This window comes from Aureobasidium pullulans (assembly GCF_000721785.1).
Source record: "Aureobasidium pullulans EXF-150 unplaced genomic scaffold scaffold_8, whole genome shotgun sequence".
Classification (NCBI taxonomy): domain Eukaryota; kingdom Fungi; phylum Ascomycota; class Dothideomycetes; order Dothideales; family Saccotheciaceae; genus Aureobasidium; species Aureobasidium pullulans.
Genome location: NW_021941028.1, coordinates 922098 through 938058, shown reverse-complemented (window position 1 = coordinate 938058; position 15961 = coordinate 922098). Strand labels below are relative to the sequence as shown.

The 15961-nt window shown below is 49.7% G+C and overlaps 8 protein-coding genes across 8 annotated transcripts; 3 read left to right on the top strand and 5 right to left on the bottom strand.

Annotated features, from left to right (window-relative positions):
* Positions 1-31: 31 nt before the first annotated feature.
* On the top strand, positions 32-4898 carry M438DRAFT_296209 (ABC transporter). The gene is made up of 2 exons (XM_029901899.1): positions 32-4335; positions 4384-4898. Exons 1-2 carry the CDS (start codon positions 478-480, stop codon positions 4405-4407), a joined length of 3882 nt encoding a protein of 1293 aa, XP_029761271.1. The 5' UTR covers positions 32-477; the 3' UTR covers positions 4408-4898.
* M438DRAFT_256455 (uncharacterized protein) lies at positions 4678-5369 on the bottom strand (the record flags this gene model as incomplete). Its single annotated transcript, XM_029899721.1, has 2 exons — positions 4678-5221; positions 5284-5369. Coding segments are annotated over 2 exons (630 nt in total), but the record flags the coding sequence as incomplete, so codon positions are not given.
* A 1722-nt stretch (positions 5370-7091) lies between these two features.
* On the bottom strand, positions 7092-8104 carry M438DRAFT_365058 (uncharacterized protein; the record flags this gene model as incomplete). The annotated part of the gene is made up of 3 exons (XM_029907762.1): positions 7092-7262; positions 7320-7528; positions 7744-8104. The coding sequence occupies 3 exons, from the start codon at positions 8102-8104 to the stop codon at positions 7092-7094; spliced, it is 741 nt and encodes a 246-aa protein (XP_029761269.1).
* A 316-nt stretch (positions 8105-8420) lies between these two features.
* Positions 8421-9173, top strand: M438DRAFT_355070 (uncharacterized protein; the record flags this gene model as incomplete). Its single annotated transcript, XM_029907004.1, has 2 exons — positions 8421-8772; positions 8833-9173. 2 exons carry the CDS (start codon positions 8421-8423, stop codon positions 9171-9173), a joined length of 693 nt encoding a protein of 230 aa, XP_029761268.1.
* A 1688-nt stretch (positions 9174-10861) lies between these two features.
* Positions 10862-11638, bottom strand: M438DRAFT_334914 (uncharacterized protein; the record flags this gene model as incomplete). Its single annotated transcript, XM_029903767.1, has 2 exons — positions 10862-11226; positions 11287-11638. The coding sequence occupies 2 exons, from the start codon at positions 11636-11638 to the stop codon at positions 10862-10864; spliced, it is 717 nt and encodes a 238-aa protein (XP_029761267.1).
* Positions 11639-12958: 1320 nt separating this feature from the next.
* M438DRAFT_206510 (uncharacterized protein) lies at positions 12959-13404 on the bottom strand. Its single transcript, XM_029899381.1, has one exon. It carries the CDS (start codon positions 13237-13239, stop codon positions 12997-12999), a length of 243 nt encoding a protein of 80 aa, XP_029761266.1. The 5' UTR covers positions 13240-13404; the 3' UTR covers positions 12959-12996.
* Positions 13405-13477: 73 nt separating this feature from the next.
* M438DRAFT_334913 (uncharacterized protein) lies at positions 13478-14336 on the bottom strand (the record flags this gene model as incomplete). Its single annotated transcript, XM_029903766.1, has 3 exons — positions 13478-14034; positions 14087-14248; positions 14297-14336. 3 exons carry the CDS (start codon positions 14334-14336, stop codon positions 13478-13480), a joined length of 759 nt encoding a protein of 252 aa, XP_029761265.1.
* A 354-nt stretch (positions 14337-14690) lies between these two features.
* M438DRAFT_272132 (glutaminyl-peptide cyclotransferase) lies at positions 14691-15861 on the top strand (the record flags this gene model as incomplete). Its single annotated transcript, XM_029900537.1, has 2 exons — positions 14691-15295; positions 15345-15861. 2 exons carry the CDS (start codon positions 14691-14693, stop codon positions 15859-15861), a joined length of 1122 nt encoding a protein of 373 aa, XP_029761264.1.
* Between the last annotated feature and the right edge of the window lie 100 nt (positions 15862-15961).

The window sequence follows — 15961 nt, the reverse complement described above, 5'->3', positions numbered from 1 at the left end:
GGCAATCCATGAGCCTTTCTGATGCGTAAATCCTACATGCCAAGTGCTTAGCAGATCGAAGGAAGGAACAAAGACCAAGCTTTCCTATGTACATCGCAGGATCAATCGTTTGATTGGCCGGCTCGAAAACGCTGGCTATTGCAGCCCCTTGATGCCAGGCAACAGTTTAAGAGACTGGGGATTGTTGTTGCCTTGTGTTGTGAATGGCTCCGAGCCTGACATGGAATCTTAAATTCTGATCAGAAAAGCTTGCCAATGGTCTTTCGAATGCTCCCGAGCAACCTGACATGCGCTGCCATCAGGAATTGACACAAACGCTCGAAGGTTCTCAGATCATCACCGAAATCACCCATTGACTCTCTGGACAACGATTATCTTTTCGAGTCGAGGAATACAGAGGAAACTTTCGACAACAGCTCTATATCACCCAGACTGTTATTCAGACTCAATTTCAAGCTTGGAAGCTGCAGATTCAGCATGGGTAAAGGCTTGGTGAAGACCAACGAGAAAGAGAAACGTCAAGATGCAAAACAGCCAGGTCGCACACCAAAGATCTCCGATTACTTCAGGGTCTTCTCTTACGCGACGAAATTGGATTTCTGTGTTTATGCAATTGCCTCTCTTGCATCCATCGGAGCTGGCGTGACACTACCTCTCATGAATGTCGTCTTTGGACAGCTCACTGGACAATTCACAAATTACTACGCTGAATCATCCGCCATGTCTCGTGATGACTTTGACCGTATACTGAATCGCCAGGCATTGTACATCATGGCTCTTTTTCTCGGCCGCTGGATTCTAAACACCGTCAACAAATATTGCTTCAGGATGATTGGCATCCGTCTGTCATCAGCCATACGACTCCGTTACTTGCAAGCACTATTCGCACAATCGATTCATGTCATTGACTCCATGCCCCCTGGAGCACCCGCCACTGCCATAACCGCAACAACGAACACACTGCAGCTTGGTATCTCTGAACGTCTGGGTACCATGCTGGTGTACTTGACGACGATCATGTCCGCGATTATCATCGCTTTCGTCTGGAGTTGGGATCTAGCCTTGGTAACATCTTCATTGATCTTATACACTTTGGTCGTGGTTTCGGTCATCTTGCCATTCATCGTGAAGAGTCAGACGGCGACTCTTAAAGCTGAAGCAGAAGGGACCTCCATCGCGAGTGAGGCTCTTGGAGGCATTCGCTTAGTGTTGGCTTGTGGTGGTCAAAGCCATATCTTGTCTCGTTATGAAACTTGGGTGCAAGAGGCTCATAAGCAAGCACAGAAAACCGCACCGCTCATTGGTGCGCAACTTGGTCTAGTATACTTCGGAATTTTCGGCGCCTTTGGACTCAGTTTCTGGTACGGAAGCCAGAAGTACATTGCTAATAGTATCGAGAACTCTGGTGTGGTCATCATTGTGCTAATGTCAGTCATGATGATAATCACTTCTCTAGGGTTCATATCGACGCCACTCATAGCCATCAGCAAAGCCATGGTTGCTGCTTGTGAACTACTCACGGTCATTGATGCGCCGCTGCCTCCCTCGGGCTCTCTCCAACCAGACATCAGTTCTGAGGATGTGATATTCGATAATGTCAACTTTGAATATCCTAGCCGTCCTGGCGTTAAGGTCCTGAACGCGCTCAATCTTCGACTGAAGTCAGGTCAAAACACCGCTCTCGTGGGTTCTTCCGGCTCGGGAAAAAGTACAATCGTTGGACTGCTCGAGCGCTGGTATTCTCTGAGAGATCAACACATGCTGGAGCAAGTAGTCGTTGCCAAAACGCCCGGAGACTCCAAAGACACAGCGAGCGAAGCGCTTGACGAGCAGCCAGATGCACCTGTAAAACCAACCTTGTCTGGCTCTATCACTATTGCAGGAAATAACCTCGAAGATCTTGACCTCAAATGGTGGCGGGCTCAAATTGGAATAGTTCAGCAGGAGCCATTCCTTTTCAACGATACAATCTTTGGCAACGTTGCAAATGGTCTGATCGGAACCAAGTGGGAAGACGAGTCTGAAGCACAAAAACTTGAACTGGTCCGCGAGGCTTGTCACGAAGCTTACGCTCATGATTTCATCGATCGACTTCCGGATGGTTACAACACGAAAGTCGGCGACGGTGGTGTCAAGTTGTCAGGTGGTCAAAAACAGCGTATCGCCATTGCACGAAGCATAGTGAAGAAGCCCCGGATCATTATCTTCGACGAAGCCACCAGTGCCGTTGATGCCAAGAGCGAGAAGATAATCCAGCTTGCCCTCGACAGAATCGCATCAAGTCGCACGACCATCACTATCGCTCATCGGCTCTCGACTATCCGGAAAGCCGACCACATAGTCGTCCTAAAACAGGGACAAGTGATCGAGCAAGGCACACACGAAAGTCTTACCAAGGATACGTCAAGCGCTTACAGTGCCTTGATCCGAGCTCAGTCACTGCACACAACTGCTGCTGAAACACGCGAGCCAGATACATCATTCTTGAAGGCAGACGCAGCGACCGAAAAGGCAGGAGGACATAGTATACAGACTACGACTCTGGATCACCTTAACACGTTGAAGAAGAATCCAGTCTTTGAGTCCCAAAGCCTATTTCACAGTTTCAAGGAGCTTCTGCTCAACCAGCGAACACATTGGCTTGCTCTTTTGGGAATCATTCTGTCTGCTATGGCAGTCGCAGCCGCCACACCGATCCAAGCCTGGCTCTTTGCAAAAGTTCTTGGTGTCTTTCTGCTAAGTGGCGACGATGCTAAGAGAAGAGCTGACTTTTGGGGTTTGATGTGGTTGGTTCTAGCCGCAGGCTCCGGTATTGCGAACCTCTTCGAAGGATGGATCGGTCTGCGTGTCCAGGCTTCTGTTAGTGCGGTGTACAAGAAACAGTACTTCACGGATATGCTTTACCAAAGACTAAGCTTTTTTGACAAGGACACTAACTCGCACGGCACACTGAGCTCGCGTATTGCAAGCGATGCGAAGTTGTTAGAGGAAGTGTTCGGCCTCAATCTTGCAGCTGCCTTGTCTGGAGCGTTCAATGTTGTGGGTTGCATTATCATCTCCCTCGTATTTGCGTGGAAGCTTGGCCTGGTAGCTTTGTTCGTCACAATGCCGATAATGCTCGGAAGTGGATTCTGGAAATACCGACATGAAGTACGATTTGATCAGATGAACTCAAAGGTCTTCGAAGACAGCTCGCAGTTCGCTACAGAAGCAATAGGAGCCATCAGAACGGTCTCTGCGTTGACCATGGAGAACACCATTACCGGGCGTTATTCGAGACTTCTAGATGGTCATGTTCAAGCAGCACATCGCAAGGCTTTGTGGACATCTGGTCTTTACGGCTTCGTCGACAGTGCTGGTCTTGGTTGCCAGGCTCTTATATTCTGGTATGGTGGCAGACTGCTTGCTAGCGGTGAGTACGGCTTTGAAGCCTTCTTTGTCTGCTACATGGCTATGATACAGGGCGCAGAGGCAGCAAGCCAAGTCCTTAGCGTTGCTCCTAATACTGCTCAAGCGACTGCTGCTGCAAACCGCATCTTTGAGATACAAAGCTCTGCCGATCAAGAACGTGCTGGATCAAGCGACAAGAAGAGCATTCCTGATACAGATGGTCGGGTGCGTGTAGAGCTTCGAGATGTGTTCTTCAAATACCCTACGCGCGATGTACAAGTGTTTGAAGATTTGAACATCAGTATCGAGAAGGGTCAGTATGCAGCGTTTGTCGGACCATCCGGCTGCGGCAAGACAACCATCATCTCTCTCTTGGAAAGATTCTACGATTTGGGTCAAGAACAAGGCGCTATACTTTGCAACGGTGTCAACATCAATGACATGAACGTCTATGACTACCGTCGGAATCTATCTCTTGTAGCGCAAGAACCTACCATGTTCAGAGGCACTGTTCGCGACAACATTCTCTTCGGCATCTCCGACCCCAGCTCCGTACCAGATGAGAAGATCCATCAGGTCTGCCGCGATGCCTTGATACACGACTTCATCACCTCTTTACCTCAAGGATACGATACTGACGTCGGTCAAAAAGGCGTGGCCATGTCGGGAGGTCAGAAACAGCGCATCGCTATAGCACGAGCCCTGATCCGTGACCCGAAGCTTCTTCTGCTCGACGAAGCAACATCAGCACTTGACTCAGAGTCCGAAAAGATTGTTCAGACAGCATTTGAGAGGGCACGCAAAGGAAGAACTATGATTGCTGTTGCTCATCGGCTTTCCACTATCCAGAGTGCTGATGTCATCTTCGTGTTCGACGATGGTAAAGTCGTGGAGAAGGGGAGCCATGCTGAACTTGTAACGAAACGAGGTGTTTATTGGGAAATGGTATGTGTTGTTCTTTTCTCAGCATATTCGTAAGCTAACATGTCACAGTGTCAGAACCAAGCTCTGGACTAGTGCGCCCCATGAGCTTGGGTAATCTCAACTTCATGTACAACACGTTAGCGAATCTCTGCTTCTTACTTTCTACATCATCTCTATAATGACGCCACAGACTAGAGATAGTTATCAAAAAAATGTCTTTGAGAAGGTTGACAGTGGCTCTCCTTCATCAGAATATTATCGTGCTCTGTTTCAGCCTAAGAACGAGGTTTCAACGCTGGAAGTGGGGTACTAGACGTCCCAAATATGACTTGCTGTATACTAAGCGATCTCAGGATCCGGTGTCCAGGTCCACATGTTCAAACCAATCTTCTTCCCTGAGATCACCGGCATACCCGCGTGTCTCAGAGCCGGATGCGGAGTCTCACTGTGAGGTATAAGATTATACCAATAAATCGCATTTCCAGCCATCGGTTTGAACGAAACACCCTTCTCCATCGGCTCCTCGCAATCAATAAATTCACACCACTCAACTCCTCTCGGCCTTTTCAAATCAGGAAAATTAGTCCCTCCTCCTGTACAATTCGCTGCCAAGTATACAAAGAAGGTAGACAGTCGGTTCCCTTGCATACTGTGTTTTGCAACTTCTTCCGGAAAAGAATCGTGATGATGGTTATAGTGGCCTCCGAGCTCGTATTTGAGTACTTTGAGCGGTTCCACATCTCCTGCGTTGTCGAAGCCCTGGAACCTTTTTGCTCGTGCGCGTATGGTTTTGACGATTGGTTCGGAGATGTTGGGGGATGCCCAGTTGGAGTCGCGTACTTCTTTTACGACTTTGCCTTCGTTGCCATCGTTGGACCAGATTTCTGAGGGTTTGAAGGAGCCTTCGCTGTTAAGAGGTAGGGTGTAAGTGTGCGTTTAGGTCAATAAGAGAAGATGGGAAGTACTGACACTAGTTTGATGAGACTTGAGGCCTCCTCTGCAGTGACAAAGTTCTGGATATACAACACCAGTGGATCTACGGACACGATTGACACTCGATGCTCGTCAACTCGAGATGAGCCGATGGGTGTCGCCGCTTGAGAAAGTTGTGTCTGCTTTCCGTAGAAGATGTTAGAAGACCATAGCACTGGTAAACTTTGGTACTGCTGAATGATTCGAGATGACAGCAATCCAAGGAGGACGCCTCCCAGTAGGAGAAAGGTCAAACGTCTTGCGCTCATATCGAACAACAAGCTGACAAGTATACAATGCCGCCGAGACTATGCTTACTTGGCTCTATTCTTAACACTTCAGCCGGAAGAAACGGGTAGATGGATCGATTGTGCTATTGAAGTTCAGAAGCAAGCATTCCATGAAAAAGCACGGCCGATTTGACAGACTCTTTGTTCTCTTGTGATTATGACATCCCTCTCTCCAAGATCAAGCATATACAATGATGCATTGACCAATGAGCATACCAGCTGCTTTATTGAGACCCGAATTCGTGGTTCCAATCCGCCTCCTCTCAACGACCAGTGATAGGCACCAAACCACATACCAAAATGCACAGTTGAATAGCTGCGAGACGACTGTCCAGTGAGAGTCAGTAGAGACCGCTATCTCTCTGGACAAATCACGTTTTCCAAAATGCTTTGTGCCTTTTGATGGCTACTGGTCGCTACTAGTATGCTTCTTGAAGTAGCGTGTATGTTGCTCTACTCAATTGAGTCCTTGCGGGCACTTATCAAATACTTTGAATGGACGTTTTTGTGAACTTAATAATAAGGAAGGAAAGACTCATCTTCGGAGCGAGTGGTTCGGATTGAAATTTACGGCCCGTGCGCAATCATAACTTCACCTCCTTCATTCTTTCCTGATTTCTTCTTGAGGTGATACACTGAACCAACATCAACTCACACGGACCACAGAATGTCGTTCTGACTGAGAGTACTGCGACCTAAGCATGAGATTCTCTCGGCTGCATTTCTCCTTACCACCCCTAATGAGGCCTATCGCAAGCCATCGAAAGGCAAGATGATTTTCGATTTGGTGCGAACTTCTAGAGAGAGCGTACTGATGAGCTGATATCAGGGGGGCTCTCCAATGCTGGAAATTATTCTGCATCATGACGGTGATCGAGGAGATGCTACAACAGGCTGGAAGCTATTACAACACTACTACTGGATTGCGCATACGGGACGTAAAACTCCCTTCGGAGCTCTTGTACCATGGCTCGAGATACCGTGGTACTGATCGTCAGTATAGCTCATGATCTGCCGATAGCAACCGTGCAGAACGGTAAGTGCGAGAAGTATCTAACAAGGTTACTGGTTATGGGCCATGTGGACCGAAAGGTAGCAGGAAAACTTCACAAAAAGCAAAAGAAATGATGCCTCCAGGAGTCGAACCATGGCTTGTCGGTGAGCAAAAAGTAGACCTTATTAACCACACCAACCAAGGTGAAAGCTTTCCGACAGACAGGGGCGGGTGTGATTGGTCTGATGGAAGTGAGCTAAAGCTTTCAACATATGTACTATCCAAAAGCTGCGAAAAATAGCTTTCTCAAATCTTTTGAGGGAGCCTGATCTAGATCTCACTCAAAGGGCCATGGATTGATTTGGGGCAAAGCGGAAAATCATGGGTATACTACTACAAAAACAAGAAGAAAAGAAACACCACTACTCCAACACATGACAAAGGAGACAAGAAAGAAGAAACAAAGGAAAGAAAACAGAAAAGACAACGCCCCAACCCTTAACGCCCAACGCCCCTTCCCCTTACAAAATCTCATCCTCCTCCTCATCTCCCATCTTCTCATCCTCCTTAGCCCTGGCCAGTGGCAGGTTGCCAAACTGCACCGGCACGACAAGGGAGACTTCCTGGGCCCGCTTACCAGCAGCAGGACCCAGGTCATCCATGACCTCCTCCAGTCTCTCCAACGATAGGGGCTACTCCCCCAGGAAGAAAGAGGCCAGCTCGAGCCCCGAGGGAGTCGGCAGATTGACCTCGCGGGGAGGTGGCGGCACCCAAAGACGGAGAGGCGGCACAGAGGCCGGAGCAGGTGGTGCCACGAAGGCAGGAAGAGCTTGCTGGTTTGCCATAGTGGCAGGGACCAAGGAGGTGGTCGCGGTGGGGGGTACGGCGAGGGCGCGAGTGCGGTCGGAAAAGACCTTGCGGCGGAGCTCGTTCTTGCCGGCGGTCAGGGTCTCATGGCCTTTGAGTTTGTTAGTGGAATGATCACATTGGGTCTCGACACAGTAGAAGTGGGTGGGAAAAACGGGACCAATGGAGGGCAAGTAAACAGGTCACACAAAAGAAGGGAAGAGGGTAGAAGATAAGAAGGGCGTGATGGGCATGAAAAACCATGAGCTACATGCGCAGGGTAATCGCAGGTGGCTAGGAAGTGTTATGGAAGAGTTGGTGACTTACTGAGACCCCTTCCGAAAGGGAGAAGACCCTTGGTCTTGTAGCGGCCATGGCCGTTGCCCAGGTCGTCCATGGCGTACGCCTTGAAGGCGGCGAGCAGCTCTTCGGCAGGAATTGGCTGCTTGTGCAGCAGCGCGACGATGAACTTGGGGAGCCCTTCGAGAGCGAGGCAGTCTCTCTGGCGAGATCTTTCTAGGGCCTTGTTGGCCGAGTTCATGAAGGAGGCATAAAACTCCTTGTACGACAGCCGCGGCTGCGTAATAAACCACCGAGTGATGATGATGGAGTCATCGACCCAGAGCCACTCGTAGTTCATTGATGCGCTCATAGTGGCGCGCGGGCGAGAGGCAGGAGCGGAAGACATGATGGCGATGATGATCTTGATGGTGGTATGTCTTTTGCTGATGTCTGTCTTGCCAAAACAAAAAAAGGAGGAATTTCAAAAGCGCGCAATATTTACAGTTTTCAGAGCCGGAACCAAACGAAACAAACCATTTGATTCTCCGACACTCTCTTCACTTTGAGGAGTCGGACTTTGGATATTGTTCTTGTTTGCTTGCATTTCGTATTTTCCGGCACCACTCTTCAGCATCTCTCGAAATACCACACACGATACAAAATCATTCTTCGTGCTGACGCAACCCAAAAACTATCACAACCAAGTCAACTTCATCATCAGCATGTCTTCTGCTAACCCTTTCTCAAACATCAACACCGACGTAGAGTTCGTCTGGCTCTGGTGTGACGACAACGCAACTGTCAACAAGTGGTTCATCAACATGCCAAACAGCGGCCACTACCAATGTTTCTACGCCTCGCTCATCAACGCCTGCAACAGAGCCTACGTGAAATCCCTCGACCCAAGCCAAAAGCTGCAAAAGCTTGACCACCTCATGGATGACTGTCTAATGGAAGACCCTATCCCTGCCGACATGATGATCAACTTGCTGAAAAAGTATGATCACTTCATTGGTGGCGGCCAGGCAGGATATAAGCGTAAAGGTCTGGTCAAGTTTGATGAGGACATTCCTGGTAAGACAAAACCGCTCCTCAATCTGATACGCTTAAAAATACTGACCAAATTCTGCACAGAAATGTCTGCCATCGAAGCTGGCGTCGACGAGCTCTACAGACTTATCGAAGCAAGCTGTCACAAATCTCGTACTGGCAAAGTCAACGCCAAAATCAATGGCAAGCAGCACACCAGCATGGACGATGACGATGAGATGCATGGCGAGCAATCTCTGCTTTCTCCCAAGGAGTTGAACGATACGTCATCTGCCACTGCCACTGCCACTGCCACTGCCACTCCTGCCAAGTACCAGCACAAGATGAAGACCCCTGTCAAGTTCGGAGAGCTCGCTGTAGTTGGCGGCAGGAGGGGAAAGAAGGACGAGGACGAGGATGTGGATATGGACATGGGGGCCAACTAGGTTTCTAAGGTCTGCTCCTTCAGCTAGAAAGTGATTTGCAATCAAGGGAAGCTACGTAGAATAAAAACAAAACCTGATGATCACCAGTGGTGATGGAAACTATGAGGAACCAGAGGAGATTGAAGACGCGGATGTCGTTTGTAGAGATTACCGGAATCATCAGTCCGTGGCGGCTTACAATCATGGTCAAGTGGTGCTATTAGTCTAGCAAATGGCGCCTTACTTATAACAGTGCCCGACGGACAAGTAATCAGTGATTGTGAGCATTGTATAGCGGTATCTGTGCACGTGTCTCGCCTGATGTCGTTCAAAAGTGAGAGCCAAAGTGGTCGAGACAAACTCACAACAAACAGTCAGTACATTAACCATCAAACTTGCCTCTTTCTCATAGGACCAATCACAGAGGATGCTCCATTGTTGCGGAAAGCGGCAAGCTAGGTGGATGTGATTACAAAGTCCGAACTCCTTTTTTTGCACACCAACAGTCCACGGTTCGACTCCTGCGCTCACCGGTCAAGAGATAAAGCTTTTTGCCTGAACACCGCAAAAAAGTCAATGAGACCATGATATCCGTTGAGATCTATATATCTAGTCAAGTAAAACGTATAGCAACATACAGTTCTCTCAAGATTACACAACCTTACGATTGTCCTCTTCGTACGGCAGCCACCATAAGATGTTTGCACATGACAACAAACAAGGACAACATGTCTTTGTCATTCGCTGTCCGCCCTGGCCCGTCGATTATGGCATCCTTACCGCATATGTGGTCGCAGTGCGAGGATCAGGTCAGCGCATCGCATTGCCTAGCGCTCGCTCTCGCTCTCCCCATCATACTATCTTCTACATCGTACGCGATTCAAGGATCAAAGACTGTGCACATTGTGAAGCAACATATGAATGATGTCTGATAGAGACAGGTGGTAATCGGAAGGGCTCCCGACCTTCGCTTCCAGCGGTATTCGTAGCCATCAAAAGGCAAGATGATTTCGAGATCGAAGAACTCGTCCCGTGAACGTGGGCAAAGAGAAAGCTCTTCCGAGAACGTTACAGACTGAGGCAGAATCTAGTTCAAGCAGACTATCTCAGCTTCGATCCACAGCAGTGAAACCAACCATCAAAATGCAAGATACTTTCCACATCAGTGCAACTGTCCAGTGAGAGCATAACAAGACATCGCTCTCACTGGACATTTCCTTGATTCCAAAAACTATTCTGCATTTTCACAAGCAGATTGACAGATTCTCTCACCAGCATGAGCTCATTATGGCAAACAATAGGGGCATGGCAAACTTTCATGGATCTCTCCCAGCCCACAGCTTAGTATCAAACTTGCGGTCAAAAGGCACAGTGATTTTCTAGCAGACCAAGTTGTCCAAAGAAAGTCGATGAGCAAGGCTCTCTCACTGGACATCTTGCCAATCTCGAAAAACGTGGTGCATTTTGCAGCTAGTGGGAGGCGTCAGTAGAGTAGCTGGGATAGCGATCAAATCACGTTATATGGTTTATTTTTGAACGTTCGAATGTCGTTTCATTAAATTAAAGAATCAGTGCTACCTCTCTCCTTCTACCTGCAGCGTCTAACAGCGTTTTGTCAGATTGCAAAGTGCTTTTTGTTTACCTCGCTCTGACCAAAGAAGCGATGGATTTTAGTCATGAGTAGGGGCAAAATCATCCTTCTCCAGCATTCATCCCTCCATTATCTCATCCTCTCCTGCCTCGCGCTGGTTTCCTCCCTCCTTTTTGACCTCGAGGTCGAGCATGAGACGGCCAGCATATTCTGCTGAGTTCTCTCCGTACGCATCAGCCCAGAAAGCAGTGTCGATGGTGGCATCTGTGTTGGTGGTGCTTGCTGCAGCTTCTCTGGCCTTTCTCGATCTGTACTCATCGTACTTCCGCTGCTTCTTTTGCTCTTTGGAGAACGGCTCTACCTCGTTGGGGTTCAGGAGGCCTTGCTCACCACGCTGGACCCAGTGCTTGTGACGGGCTTCGATGTCGAAGACATGTTTGTAGAGGAGGTCTCTGGCCTTGCCAGCGGCCTCAGGAGTGTTTCCTGTCACATTGACTGGTCAGCATGGAAGTTTCTGCATTTATGCGGTTGTGTTGTAGGTACCAATTGGTACTTGAGGTGGGTACGTACCATCTGGGTGTACATCGATCAACCCGGAGTAGTGAGGACCAACATCAGATACCAGTTGGAGAACGTTGGCCTTGTACCAGATGAGTTCGTCGAGAATGTCGGTATAGGTCATAGGATAGGTTTCGAGGAACTTGAGCATGCGCTTGTCGTGTGCGCCATATTTGCCGTCGCGCTTTCTGTGGATCACCATGTTGGCATCGTTGATGTAGGTGATGTAGATGTAGGGGTGCTGTATGTGGTCGGCGGCGATCCAATCTCTGATGTGCTCGTTGCCTTGATGGCACCAGAAGTATTGATCGAGTTGGAAGACAGGTGGTTGTGCCATAGTAGTTCTTGGGTAGATCTAGTGGTGGTGCTGGGTTGATGTTGAGGTGCTGCTGCAAAGAGTTGGTGGAGCTCGTTGTGATCGCGGAAACTTGGGCCCAAGAGTTGGACTAAAGAGAGAGGGAGTTGTGGCCGAGGAAGTGCCTTAAGTAGTTGCAGCGGAAGAGGTGCGAGAGCGGCAATCAAGTCCACAGCGGAGTGAATGTGATGCTGGAGTGAATTTGAAGCTGGAGGGAGTACTCTCCAATTTGTGCTCTGATGCGGTGAGAGATTGAAAAGTCAGAGAGCGGACAAGATCGACTGTGAAATACGCATGATGCTCAGCAAATGAATTTGCAACGAGAGAACCCGTCTTTCGCTTAGTCTGCTCACTGCTACCTTCCAGAATGCACTCGTTTGCGTCTCGTCAGATCGCTGATTGTTGACAATGCCAGGCGCTGTCAATGGTAGATGTCGTCGCTTTCACGTTCTCCTTTCTGCTGCACAGCAGTCTATGTAGCTCTGATTGTTATCTGTGTCTTCGTCTGGATAGTCGCAGTCAGTGAGAGTCGGAAGATTGACGCGTTCAACTTGAGCAAAAAGTGGAATCCCTCAGGGGGTCGAACTCGCACCCACCCACGAACAAACAGAGCGAATTCCTTCCACTCTGTCTGCTCAAAAAGGCAACACCTCAAGATCGTACCCCCAACTACATCAGGTTCTCTCTACAAGCAAAAGTCATAGCACAAAAAGGCAAAAGAAAGGATTCTCGGGTCGCCTCAGTCTCCGGTAGTTTGGACTGACTTGACCCGCCCGAATTGTTTCCGTCCACAATCTCAGTTGAGACTGTCTTTCAGCCCACCGCATATGACAGCCGCTCTAACGGTTGTGCCATACGCCCTTTCTTTTGTGCTTTAAATCAATCCCGCTTTGTCTCAATATATAGCTTTGGATTTTGATGGAGGGTCTTGGCACCTTTTTTCCCACCATTGTTTTCCTCTACGTGCCACTCATGTCCTCTGATTGATTGAACGTGTCGAGACTCTTTTTTTGTGCCTTATCAGCTGTCTTGTCAAGATCTTCCAGTCATAACCGTCCTGCTGGTCCAACTTCGTCTTTGATCCCTCTCAATCCGGCAACCCCAACAGATGTGCGCATGCAGCCATCACGAACACCAGGAACTCAACAGATTAGCGGAAATTGCTGCCAGATGCTCGGATGCCAGGAACCAAATGACAGCCAGATACGACATCTTTGAGCCCAAGAAAGAAGGCAATGTTCAGGCCACCACCACTACCAGCTAGCGCAAGTTCGAACACTCCACCAGCTCTCCCATCACTAGTCCGTAGGCCTTGGAGAAGATCGCCAGCGCCGCCACCATCATAGGGGAAAGCAGGCGACGAGATCGATGAGCAAGGTACATGAGATGTCAACAGCAAGGAAGAAAAACCCACACGTATGCACTCTGTTGTCCCAATTTCTTTGCACAACAGTACTGTCAAAGGAAGAATGAGTTACTGACACGTCTTGATAGTGCCTCAACAAGACAGGAAACTCACCACCAATACCGCCGCGCAATGCACGATTGAAGGAGAAGACTTTCGTGGCCGCCGTCTCACTCATCCCACAGAATCAACCCACGTCTTCCTCATCCTCGATTGGAGCACAGACGCCCTCCCTCTCACAACAAGAAGCATACGTACGACCAATCCGCGGGACTCGCGGCACAGAGGCGATGGCAGACACGAAGCCTCAATGGGGATAGTAGTCGGGCAGTCACAATTTTTTTGAAACAGGGAGAGGCAGAGCTTGAGAAGAGGTGAAATTGGACTACCTACAGTAGAAGCACAAATGGATGTTTCTATCTCTTGCGCACGTTCTGTCTACCTGTCGGCGTGGGCGTAGAGGAAGGAGGTGGCATCTTTCTCCGCACGACAGGCATCGATGGTCGGACTGGACGCACTGCACCTACAGGTGTTGAGGCCTTGCCCTTCGACATGGCACCCACAGTATTTCTACTGATGGCCTCGAAGACCAAGGGCCAGACTTCAGGAGCACGGCTTTTCTTCCAGCGCGACTCGACAGGGCGGGCGTAGAAGCGTTGAAGCGACCACCTCATGGGCTTGGGCACTTTGCTAGTCTTGTCGACTGCAGTGACCTGCTCGAGGTTGGCCAGGCGACCGTAGCCTTCAGTGCGTAGCCTCAGCTCTGATACTCGCAAGACTTTTGTTCTGGGCCAGGGGAGCAAGCCTAGAGTTTCGATCTCCATGGCGGTATCCGGAGGCAGCTGTCTCGCCCATGATACCAGGGATTCTTTTGAGCGGCGGGCCCAGGCTGGTGCATCGATGAAGATGTTGGTCACGAAGGGCCTCGTCAGAAGATGGAGGAGGGGGAGGACGGCTGCGGAGATGGTGACGACTGATAGACGAGTTAGCGAACATCTCCAACCACTCAAAGAGCGACTACGCACCGGCAGGGGCCATCCAGATGGGATTGGTCTGGTCTAATGCGACATTTGGAGCAACGACAAGACAAGCGAGCATGGAGAGTCCTAAGCCGCCGAGTTTACTGGTACCAACCATTGCCGTCTCCAGAGTTGGCGAATGGAAGATTTGGAGACGACGTGGATACACTGACACTATCAGTACACGAGCCATCTGTGAAGACCGATATATCGTACAAACTTGTATAGGAGCATCTGCGACAGCCTTGGAGCTCATCCGAGACTGCACCCGGCCATTGAGCGCATGCCTGGCGATATTATGCTGGAGCAAGCTCGCAGCAGCGCCCTGCGAGTTTGCAGCAACTAAGCGACTAAGGAGCCTTGACGGCTGGTGACAGAAGAGGGTCATATCATCATGAACATCAGAACAGAATACAGTAGGTAGAGAAAGTTGTTGACATGAGGTCGGATTTACGGTGCAGGCGGGCCGATCCGAGTTTCATCTGGGGAAGGCGCGATGCCCAGCCTTCAACCCACCTGCCAAATGACAGCATCCTTCTCCACCTGTCATGTCGCGAATCCGTCGTCTGTTTGCGATGCGTCTTGATCACGTTTGTGTGAGCGCATCAAGATGATCATCTCACGAGTAGTCGGTCTCTTGGGGCTGCTTTCTGGTGCCGTCGCATACAAGACCCTCTCGGACGATAGCCTCCGCGACATCGCCGACCCAGGGGACGACTTTGATATCAAAAACGGTGCCTTGTTGGCTCCCATCTTGCAACCGCGAGTACCTGGAACTCCTGGTTCAACGGCCGTGCTAACTCACTTTGTCAACTTCTTCCAAAAGTCGCTTCCGGAATGGGAATTGAGCTTTCAAAACTCGTCATCCAAGACACCACTTTCTGGCAATGATGAAGTGCCCTTTCGCAATCTCATCGCGACAAGAGATCCGCCCTGGGCGCAGCAAGGCCATGTAGGGAGACTAGCACTTGTCGCCCATTACGACAGTAAAATTGACCCGCCAGGCTTCATCGGGGCTATCGACAGTGCCGCTCCATGCGCCATGCTGATGCACGCCGCTAGAAGTCTGGACGCCGCTTTGACAAAGAAGTGGGCTGCTATGGAGAGTGATGGTGAGACGGAACTGGAAGAAGCAGGCGGTATCCAAATCATCTTGCTAGACGGAGAGGAGGCCTTCAAGGTCTGGACGCATGATGACTCGATCTATGGCGCAAGGTACAACGATGAACTTGTTGCTTGACACGTATCAACTGACTCTGATCAGGTCTCTGGCTGAAGAGTGGGAGCAAACGATGCATCCTGCCGCTTCAACTTACCGAACTCCGCTCGACGCTATTGATCTCTTCGTCCTCCTGGACCTGCTTGGTTCCGCCAAACCCACCGTACCGTCCTTCTTCCGAACAACCCACTGGGCCTACTCGAATATGGCAGCCGCCGAAGCAAGATTACGATCTTTGAAACAGCTAGAAACGGCTCCTGCTGATGTCTTCCTTCGCGAAGCTAACAAGAAAGAGACGGACAGATGGCTCGGTGGTGCAATCGAAGATGATCACATACCGTTCCAAGCCAGAGGTGTCGATATCCTCCACATGATTCCTGCACCCTTCCCTGCAGTCTGGCACAAAATGACCGATGACGGAGAACACCTCGACATACCCACGGTCAAAGACTGGGCAAAGATAGTCACCGCTTTCGCCGCCGAGTGGATGGAATTAGATGGCTATCTGTCCCCTCCCAAAAAGAGGAATGCGATGCCGGAATTGGACAGGACGGAGCTGTGAGTAAGCCTTGCTCGCGCGGCATCACGATAGTCTTCACAGCAATTAATCATGAAAATAGACAATCGTCTGGACTGCCCCCATGAACATGCCGCTTTCGGAC